The sequence below is a fragment of the Sphaerodactylus townsendi genome, linkage group LG01 (genome assembly GCF_021028975.2).
Source record: "Sphaerodactylus townsendi isolate TG3544 linkage group LG01, MPM_Stown_v2.3, whole genome shotgun sequence".
In the NCBI taxonomy this organism is placed as follows: Eukaryota; Metazoa; Chordata; class Lepidosauria; order Squamata; family Sphaerodactylidae; genus Sphaerodactylus; species Sphaerodactylus townsendi.
Window position 1 is genome coordinate 21,131,984 of NC_059425.1, and position 10,936 is coordinate 21,142,919.

General features: G+C 47.1%; 1 protein-coding gene across 1 annotated transcript; it reads right to left on the reverse strand.

Moving 5' to 3' along the window:
- Positions 1-3,609: 3,609 nt before the first annotated feature.
- LAMTOR2 (late endosomal/lysosomal adaptor, MAPK and MTOR activator 2) lies at positions 3,610-10,812 on the reverse strand. The gene is made up of 4 exons (XM_048518611.1): positions 10,659-10,812; positions 8,195-8,357; positions 6,201-6,290; positions 3,610-3,895 (listed from the first exon to the last, which is right to left on the reverse strand). Exons 1-4 carry the CDS (start codon positions 10,724-10,726, stop codon positions 3,839-3,841), a joined length of 378 nt encoding a protein of 125 aa, XP_048374568.1. The 5' UTR covers positions 10,727-10,812; the 3' UTR covers positions 3,610-3,838.
- Between the last annotated feature and the right edge of the window lie 124 nt (positions 10,813-10,936).

A 10,936-nucleotide genomic window follows, 5' to 3' on the forward strand; every position in this document is an offset into this window, starting at 1 on the left:
TAGCATTAAACCTAAGACCTAGTTTTGGGGAAGCCGTGTAGGTAACCCTGCTAAGCGCTGTTAAACCCCGCTGATTTTCACGTGAAGAACTAAAGCGCGATCCTTTACCTGGGAGTAAGCTTGGTTGCTGGCAATGGGGCTTCCTTCTGAGTAAATCCTCCTAGGATTGTGATTCATCCATTCAAAGCGTTGCACGGTTGCTTCAAAGCAAAGTCACAGACTACCACCAAGCTTACTTTTGAGTAACGCACGCCTCGGAGCCAACCCGTTTTTTCTAAACTAAAACCTCTGTATTCAGATTAAATTGCCGTGTCGGCACTTTGCGATAAATAAGTGGGCTCGGGGTTGCAATTTGGGCACTCGGTCTCAAAAAGGTTCGCCATCACTGGACTAGGCTTCTGTGGAAGCTTAATCCTGTTCAGATGCTGATGAGTCTTCTGCCATACCAAGCAGCAATACAGGCACTTCTCCTTTTAGAAGCGGCAGTTTCTGCCCTTGTCTCCTTCCTCCAGCTGGCTCTTACTTGGTTCAACTAAAGTTCCTGGTGATTCTCCCAGCTGCACAGCATCAAGCTCTGCCTCATCTGTCAAGGAAGGGCTTAGACCTGACTCTGCCCCAGCTTGCAAGGAAGAGCTTTGAGCTGGCTCTGTTGCCTGCATCTCCTCATGAGGTGCCAGTTCTGGCCTCACAGTTGCTTTCAGGGTCTACTTCTGAGTCCTCATCACCCGGGGACTGGCTCATGACGTGAGGTCTGGCTCAGGGAAAAGAGCAGAGTGAAGAATAGCTTTGCCTGGCAGAGCAGTTTAGCCCTAATGCTGAGAGATAAGAGAGTACGGTACTACTTGTGAGGCCTGGTGATGAGAAGACCTCGTACACTTTAGTCTGATTCGGGCTGGTTAGTGTGGGTGGAGTCTGTGTGAGAGGGTATCCAACTCAGTGGCTAGTCAGTAAAAGTCTGTTTGTGCCTGAAAGCATTCTATAAAAGTCTAACTTCTCCTAGAAGTCATAACCAGTTTAAATTTTTGTGCCTCTGCCAGGATTCTACTTTGTCTTCCTGGAGCCCTGTGTGGCTGGTTTGTTCCTTGAAACCAATTTGTAAATAAAAAAAAATATTGTTTATATATTAATCCAGCCTCAGTGATCTCAACTAGTCTCTTTGTGCATCACAAAACCTACCTCACAGCAGCGAACCCAATGCCTGTCTGCACTTGCTACCAGTAGAACACTAGGAAACTGAGGGAAACTGTATAGTTCGAAATGAACCTAGATCCCAAAAATCTTGAGGCTGTGTGTGCCCTATAAGTAAGGGAAGAAAAAGGCTTGTCACAGTACCTTTCTCCTGACCTACAAGTAACAGGGAACACTACAGTTCACATCAGAAACCACTGACTTTTGGAACAGAGTTTTGTAGGATAGCTCTATACAAATGAATATATAGAAACTAGCAGGATACTCGTGCTTCGCTATGCATACTTCATCACAGCCTCTATGAATTTTGGGGTGACATTCAGCATACTTCTTTACAGCCTGTTTGTGAACTTTGGGGTGACATGCAGCATATTTCCTCACAGCCTGTTTGTGGACTGACGGGTTGGTTTTTGCATATTTTGCAGCAGCTTCCTGTAGTTGTCTTTTTCTAATGCAATGTATAAATCACTTTCTGTGTTTAATTCCTCTTCTCCCTTTAGCGGTTTCAACAGAAGGAACAGGTTCGTATGCGTTGAGGAGGGCGGTGTTAGAATGCAGTTGGCGCGCCATTGGATCAATCGTGCTTGTTGTTTGGCGGGCATTAGCAGAACTTGTCGATGCGACAAATGGTTAGAGCTTCAAAGTGCCCTTCATTAAAATGTCCTGTGAAACAAAGCTATATATATAAACGCGAAATACCACTCACTGACTGACTCATCAAAAGAACTCAAAATAAGAATGCATAGGCTGGCCACATAGAGCCCACAGCCAATATACTAATCATGAAATCCAAAGCAGCTCTTTGGAGACCAACCCCAGCTGCCATCATTAGCCATTCCTTATGCATGTACCCGCTCTCACTAAATCAGGTAGAAACCAATTTAGGCACCCACCTGCACAGTTGGATATGGACCAACATTCCATTACACAGAAACAAGAGGACCAGATCTTTGAGGTTTTTCACAAATCCCTGTTGTTGCAAACCCAGGCTTAGTTTTTGTGCTCTGGGCCCAGATAAAGAAAAATGGCTGGGGGAGGGAGGAGGGACTTGCTGGTGAGGTTTGGCTCATGCGGGAGAGGGCATTCCCCCAATACCCGTCAATTCTCCCCTTCAAATGTTGAGATCCTTAATAATAACTCTGTGCCATTCAGTTGCAACTGACTCATGGTGGCCCTAAGACAGTGGCAAGATCTGAGCAGATGTGGCTTGCCATTGCCTGCCTCTGCATTGAAACCCTGGTCTTCCTTGGTGGTCTCCCATCAAACTGTGGCCAGCCCTGCTTAGCTTCCAAGTTCTGGTCCATAATAGCAAAACATTTGCAGGGGGAAAGAGTCAGCCACCAGCTACAGACATTTGCCATGTCATCACGGTGACTCAGCTGCCACAAATTTGGGAACACACAGTTGTTACAATAAAAGTGTAATTCAGGTATGAAACCAGACTAATAGGGCAGGTGGCTGACAGCAGTTACAGGAATTGCTGGTACATCATTACTTTCCAAGACTTTGCTGCCACCTACTGGTCATCCTCCAGATAAATGATCATAGGCTAGCTCAGGAATCGCCAACAGGATGCCTATGGGTGCCTTGGCTCCCCCGACACCTTTTCTGATGCCCACCAGGCAGTGGTGTACCACCACAAAACGGCACCTGGGGCTTACACAGCCGCTGTGCCCAGCCCACAGCCACCTTTCCCCCTGCCTGCAAATAAACCCATCAAACCTTTTTGCTTCCAAGCAGCGCTAGCAAGCAACACAGTGGGGGCGGGGTTAAGGCCAAGGGGGCATGTTTATTCCGTCCTTACCCTGGCGCCAGTGTGTTGCCGGCTGGTGTAACTCAGAGGAGGTGGTTTGTTGGGGATTTTTTTTGTAGATGCTTGATGGTGGGGGGAGTTCAGCCGAGGGGTGGGCACAGGGGGGAGAGGGGGCGGGACCATATGACCCAGGCCAATGATGCCTGGGTTGTCTGCCCTCTCTGTTCTCCACCCCACCCCCCAGTGCCACCAGGTGTTTTCGGGAAGTGACTGACGACTGGAGATTTGACTGGCTGTGCAGATTTTTAAAAATGTTGCTTTGGCAGCAGCTGCCTCCACAGCACAAGGATTTACACAGGGTCACTGAAGTTTAGCTGTAGCCATCATTTTGTGGTAAGCTCCATCTCCTGGGGCAGCTGTGTCAGAATTCCAGATGTGCCCACAGGCTTAAAAAGGTTGGCAACCCCTGGGCCAGCTGTAAAAAAACTACACAGACCATGTAAAGGTTTCCCAGTTGTCTCCTTTGGATTCAAATTAAAATAAGAGATCCTTCTGGTACCACCAGACATCTTCTATGTGTGTTTTCATCACCCCTCGTTTTACTGTTCACAGCTCCAGGTAAGATGGCTTTCACAGGCCCCTATTTTAAGTGAGACCATGATACAAGCTGATAAATCCAGGTTTTTATTCTCTTCCCACTCTCATTTTAAATCTGCCTGAAAGATTCATAACTCAGAAGGCTGACGCGATCCACAGTACTGCTAGGAGGCACAGTCTGCAAGCCAAAAAGCCCATGATAAGCACCCAGTGTCTCTTCTGTAAAAGTCTGTTTCGGAAATAGCTCCTTCTGAGTCAAGTCACAAAAGACTTTTCCCCCAGTATCTTTGGCTCCACGGTTCATGATGCTGCCACCTGGGTGAGTGGGTCCTCCAGATACTGAACCAAAGCTTGTGCCTAGGAAGAGCAAGTGAGAGAGACGTCAATTCAGGAACTCTGTGAATTGGAGGCACTACCTCAAATCACAGAAAGCCAGGTAAAGGGAGCCTAGGTATGGTTTAGGTGTGACATCCACCTGGTGTAACAATTAGAGTGCTGGACCAGGATCTGTGTTCAGATGTCCATTGTGCCATGGCAACTTCCTGAGCAGCCAATCATACCCTCTGTCTAACCTACCTTGTAGGGCAGGGGTGTCCAGAGTTGTTGTTGCTGTTGTTATTGTTGTTATTATTATTATTAATTATATTTATAAACCGCCCTCCCCGGAGGGCTCAGGGCGGTGAACAAGACAAATAGATAGAGCATGATAAAATCCATAATATCAAGGTTTAAATAATCATTAAATATGGCTCTATATGTTAAAACAACCCCATTAAAATGCAGCATCCTAATATCAAATGTACCGATGGCGTCCTACTAATAATCCCCTAAGAGAGAAGGGGAGAGGGAGGAGGGGACGGCAGGGTCCACAGATGTTGTAAAGAGGAGGGGGGGCATCAGCGTTGGACACCCCTGTCGTAGGGTCACTGTTGTGAGAATAAATAAGGGGAGAACTGCTTTGGGTCCTTACTGGGGAGAAATTTGGGGTATAAATCTCTAAACAAATCAATTAAAAACATGACTCGTGATTGACTAGCAAGGCAGAATCAAAAAGCTGGGTGTGAAGTAGGGTTCCCTCAAACCATGGTTTGGGATAATTGACAAAAAAGTCACTGCCTCTGTCTGCCTCAAAAGAAATGCAGACAGTGGCAGTGAACATGTCGAGCAGACAGCTAGCAGCGTAAGGGAGGGGGGAGTTAAAGCAGACAAGCAACTAAGCTGTGGCTGGCCAAGTGCACACAGAGAAGCACCGACCAGGTTTCTTGTGAAGTATTTTCTTCTCCCATTCAACTAATGAACTTCAGTGGAACATGGAAATTCTAGTATTGCAGAAGGAAACAAAAACGTTCTTACTGTATTCTCTTTTTAAATAAACTTCTGGTGTGTTCCTCCCCACTCCCACATTTATCTTCAAACTAAAAAGGTGCCGGCTCTCTCCTTGCTGGGAAAGTGCTTCGGCTCTTAAACCAATCATGACCTGCTTCAAAAGCAGACATCTTTGATTGTCCCACTGAGGGAGCACATAGGACCAAGGATCCCTGGGCTTGCTCAGGAAGAGGCCCAGCATACATGAAGCTATCTCAGTGATGGTGAACCTATGGCACAGGTGCCAGAGGTGGCACTCAGAGCCCTCTCTGTGGGCACATGCAAACAAAGTCACCCCCCCCACACACACACATCTAGACTGGCCTGGGCCGCTGGGCTTGATTATTAGCATTAAACCTAAGACCTAGTTTTGGGGGAGCAGTGTAGGTAACCCTGTTAAGCGCTGTTAAACCCCACTGATTTTCATGGGAAGAACTAAAGCATGATCCTTTACCTGGGAGTAAGCTCGGTTGCTGGCAATGGGGTTTGCTTCTGAGTAAACCCTCCTAGGGTCGTGATTCACCCATTCAAAGCGTTGCACGGTTGCTTCAAAGCAAAGCCATCAACTACCACCAAGCTTACTCCTGAGTAATGCACGCCTCGGAGCCAACCATTTTTTCTAAACAAAAACCTCAGTATTCAGGTTAAATTACCGTGTTGGCACTTTGTGATAAATAAGTGGGTTTTGGGTTGCAATTTGGGCACTCGGTCTCGAAAAGATTCGCCATCACTGAGCTAACTTATACTGAATCAGCCAACAAGGTCAGTATAGTCTACTCCAAGGGTCTGCAACCTGCGGCTCTCCAGATGTTGATGGACTACAATTCCCATCAGCCCCTGCCAGCATGGCCAATTGGCCATGCTGGCAGGGGCTGATGGGATTTGTAGTCCATCAACATCTGGAGAGCCGCAGGTTGCAGACCCCTGGTCTACTCTGTCTGAAATCCTGGAGAGCCACGGGAAGTCTTTCCCATCTCCTCCTACCTGGTCCTTCCAACTGGAGAAGCCAGGGATTGAACTTGGAACCTTCTGCATGCAAAACAGATGATCTACCACTGAACCGTGGCCCCTCTCTAAACGCAGGAAAACATACCTCCTTCCCTGCTGAGGGAAAAGAAGTCCGAGCCTCTGCCTCAGTTAACTGGGCAGCCTTCGTCAGATTGCAAAGTTCTTTGCTGACATGACAGAAACAAATCAACAGGGCGACAGCTCCCTCCCCACTACTCCTGAATGAATAACGACACTCCCATTCCAATAGCCCCAAAGGGATTCTGAACCATCAAACGGAGGGGCTTACCTTTGCTTTCAGCATCCCAAACCCCACAGTCTCCTTTGCATACATGCACAACAGCAAATTGGCAACTCTGGTGATTGCGACGCGGCCCTCCTGAGTTAGTAGAAGAGAAAGAAAAAACAGTCAGGACAGGCAGTAGAAGCCGAGTGAAGAAAAGGTGTTGGATTAATGAACAGGCTGATTATCTGCCTCAGCAGTTTTGGTCTTTTCCGACCAGGAAAGACCTCCTGTACCTTCAGAGGACCATAGAAGTAACCACTGCGAGAGAAGGTGCTGCATCTGGGGAACTACTGCCTTCCTCACTCCTTATAGAAACACAATCTCCACTCCATAAGCATAAGCATTTTATTGTCATTGTGCACGCACAACGAAATTTACAGCAGCATTCCTCAATGCACACAATTTCAGACTCATACCCCATCCTCACTTTCCCCTTCCTCCACCCATCCCTACACAGCCCCAAACCCATCAATACGAAGCCACGGAGTTCAGCATAGCCACAGCTCTAGAGTAGAAGCTGTCTCTAAGCCTCTTTGTCCTAGTTTTGATAGACCTGTATCGTAGCATGTCTGGGGGACAGCCCCATTTCTAGTGGCTAGGCAACATAGAGACAGAAGCTTTTCAACTCTCTTTCATGGTCGCTTTAGGCCACACCAGGGGTAGGGAACCTGCGGCTCGAGAGCTGCATGTGGCTCTTCTGCCCTTGCACTGTGGCTCCACAAGCCGAGCCGCCGGCCCCATCCTTGCCCGTCCTGCAGTCAGCAGGGCGGGCGCACCAACTGCCCATGGTCAGCTGGGCTGCGCTGCGGGCTTCCCCTCTCGCCCACCCCGTTGGAGCGGGGCGGGCGCTTTCCCGGCAGCTGGCGAGGCTGAGCAGCTGGCTTCATCCTTGCCTGCCCTGCAGGCAGCAGGGCGGGTGCATCCATGTGCTTCTCAGAATGAGCGGAGTAAAAGGTAAAAAAAACCCTATATATATAGTGTTATCTTTATTTTAAATGTCAAAAATTATTTGCGGCTCCAAGTGTTTTCTTTTCCCGTGGAAAACGGGTCCAAATGGCTCTTTGAGTGTTAAAGGTTCCCTACCCCTGGGCCACACGATGCCCATGATGTTTCCAGCATCATCATTGGCAGCTGCTAGGATACACAGAGATGGAGGAACCTCCACCCACCTTGACAGGACTGTTCCTTCAGAGCCTGGCTGCATAATACACTCGCCACAGGACAACAGCCCCGCCCACATGACAGCTCAGTTAAGAACTCCCAAGTCTCCTCCTCCTCCAATCAAAGGATAAAGCCAGGAACAACACCATTGCCAAATGGAAGCAACATCCAAAGAGGCACCAGTTAATTTTGGAAGGATCGAGGCCTTCGTTTAGGAGATTTTTCTCCTACCCTTTCCAATTCATAAAGAAAAGCCAACTACAAAACAGAGAAAGAAGATCTAGAATAGGCAGTGAGCACCCAAGAGCCTCTTTCTTTCGAGTACCATTTCTACTCCCCACACCAACTTTTTGCTCCCTGCTGCTGAATAGGAAATAGAGGCTGCTCTTAAAAACATACCTGCTACTGATCCTTCTGTGTTCCCCTGGTTTTCAACCACGGTATATCATAGATTCAAAAGTCCTTTCCCTCCCCTCTCCAATGTACTATTTAATGTATAGCCAAATTTTCACACCCCATATAATTAATTTTTTTAATTAAAGTATTTATACCCTTCCTGTCCTCTTGGTTCAAGACAGTTTATGAATGATAATTAAAACTTTTACAGATTAAAGGCAAATAAGCCCTGCCCAGTTACCTGCCCTCCCTTTAACAGACACCTGCCGTTTATACCCCCTCAAAAGTCCTGTCAGACTAGCAAGGTTTGCAGCATCAGAATCCCAGCCATTCCTCCCCTAGACCATTTTGCTGCGTATACAAGCATGGATTCAACCAGGAAACCAAAGCACTGAGCGGCCCGAGGATTCCCAGAGAGTTAGTAGCAGAGCGATAAGTACCATACAGTCCATCAGGATGAACTTCAAGTTGTCCTCGTTGAATGCCTGGTGGCCATTCTTGTCATAGGCCACCCAGATGTTGCTAGCAATGGCTGCAGTGACTCTGGCATCCGTGTCTCCGTATCCGGAATATGCCAGGAGAGAACCCTCATTATTCAGGAGCCTGCAGGAGAAAGCAGACACAGTGCAAAGAGTATATAAGAACTGGATCCGATAAGGATTCGGAGATGAGAGGGAAGATCTCTATAGTCAAGAAGCAGGGTGGCAAACACCAGCAGTTTGGAGCAGAACTGTCTCGTATACCTAAGTGTTACTTTGGTCCAATAAGAACCCAATTGTCTCAGTCAAAAAGTTGTTCCAGCCTTGCATCTAGTTTCCAGCCATATACTACTGGTGGCCAGCCATATACTACTGGGAAGTTCAATAACAGAGAATACTGGCAAGAGCGGTCAGCGCTTTCAGACACCTCCCTGACCCAGGTCAGATAGGACAACACAAGGAAATGTCTCTTACTAACATACATTTTCTAACAAGAGCTTCACCCCATTCTTTGTTCGCAGCATCAAACCTGGATTCCATTTAGCTATTACAACCACAAATTTGAAAAAAAACCACCCACTATAAAATCAAGACAATTAAGAAGAAGAAGAGTTTGGATTTATATCCCCCCCTTTCTCTCCTGTAGGAGACTCAAGATGACTTACAAGCTCCTTTCCCCATAACAGAGGTGGGTGGGGCTGAGAGAGCTCCGAAAAGCTGTGACTAGCCCAGCTGGCGTGTGTGGCAGTGCACAGGCTAATCTGAATTCCCCAGATAAGCCTCCACAACTCAAGCGGCAGAGCAGGGAATCAAACCCGGTTTCTCCAGATTAGAATGTACCTGCTCTTAACCACTACACCACTGCTGCTCCTCCTTAAGGGACACAATAGAAAATTTTATCAGTTACTTTAGATTGGAAATAACTACTTTTCTATGCAAAGCATAATTCCCTTGATGGCATTTAGTACCACAGGGTGCTCTAGTGTTGGCCACTAGCTTCAGCGGTTGTCAAATCTACAATTTAGCCTGAGTAATTATGCAAATAAAACAGAGTTAGGGAGTGTTCTGTGGGCTACCTAAACTCATATAGGAAGAATGGGTATAAAAAAGATCTATCAAAATTCTCACTTTTAAAAAATGCTGCCCATCCTAGGAGCCTTGGTAAACAGAAGTTTTCTTCTAGTTCAATAACAGCCTTTCCCAAGTGCTTTTCTCATGGATTTTAAGCTGCAAAGCTGTTTTATACGGAGTCAAACCTTTTAGTCTATGGAGGATACCGTTGTCTACGCTGGCAACAGCTCTCCCAGGGCTTGGGAGGCCTTTTGCATCATACTTTGTTCTAGAATTTTTAACCGGAGATGCTGGAGACAGAACCTAGGAGCTTCTCCATGCTAAACTTTACCACGGTGCCCCACTCCAGACATGCCTATAAAAACCTATCATGTGTCTAGGGTATACATCAGTTATTCAACTCTGAAGTCCTGGCCCAAGAGGCCAGAAGTAAAGTAAATCAAGTATAAATCTACTTAGTAGTAATAACGATACTTGATTTACTTTACCTTTCACCTCTTTAGTCCTTCACTGAGCCGGGACTTCGGAGTGTAATAACTGATGTAAACCCTAGACACATCAGTTCTCTGGAGGTTTGTCTGGCATTGGGCTCCTGCAGTTGGCTCTTATGACAGGCACGCCTAGGGAGCCTCAGTTGCCTTTTTGTTTTTTGTTTTTCCATCTTTTCCTGGATCCCACTGATGAAGAAACCCTCAAGCGGTGCATAGGCTCAATTCCCAAACATGAGACATTCAACTGGTTGTGGTGGGTTTTCCAGGCTGTGTGGTCGTCCTCTACAGCCCAGAAAACCCACCGCAACCAGTTGAATCCGGTCATGAAAGCCTTCGACAATATAAGGCATTCAATTCCCAAACACGAGGCCTTGCCCGAGACATTCTGTATCCCTTAGAGGGGAACTATGATCCAGTTCGAGCACCCAGAAAACTGATGTTACATCACAGATGACACATCACCTATTTATGCTTCTGGTCCCCTTAATACATTCTGTAGCATTGAACAAGTTAACTAATCTCTTAATAAAAGCAAACCGTAAGAAATGCTCTGTTTTGCATGGCATCCAATTGCATTAACAATAAATTGTGAGGCAGGGTTCTAGTCCCATTACGTTTTATCCCTTTTATCTCAAAAGGAATTTAGGGCCACACTCACATTTCTTTTGCCCCTCCCCTCCCTTTTTATTCTCAACAACAACCCCGCAAAGTAGGCTAAACTGAAGCAACGAGCCCGATAGGCTGCATGGCTGATTCTAACCACTGCACCACAACACATTTGCCTCCATTTAGCCCCTCTTAGAACCTGGAAGCTAAAAATGTGTGTGTGTTTCATTGGAGGCTGAAACCTCCCAACTACTCACAAGGTGCTCTGGACGCCGCCTGTGTTGGCCTGGCTCAACACCTGGGTCAAGGCTTTGGGGCGCAGCATTGCGAACCTTTTCGCAAAATGCAGGATACGCTCAAGCGGAACGGTGCGGAAGGGCTGTTTCCTCTCATCAGCTGATGCACTTTGAGCCCTCCACGCATGCTGGGAGTTGTAGTTTCCCTTCCGGCGCCGCCGCAATTCTTTGCGCCCTTCCCCCAAGCTGCAATTTTCTCACTGAACCTGATGGTGTCGCTGTGGCCCAATATTTGCAGC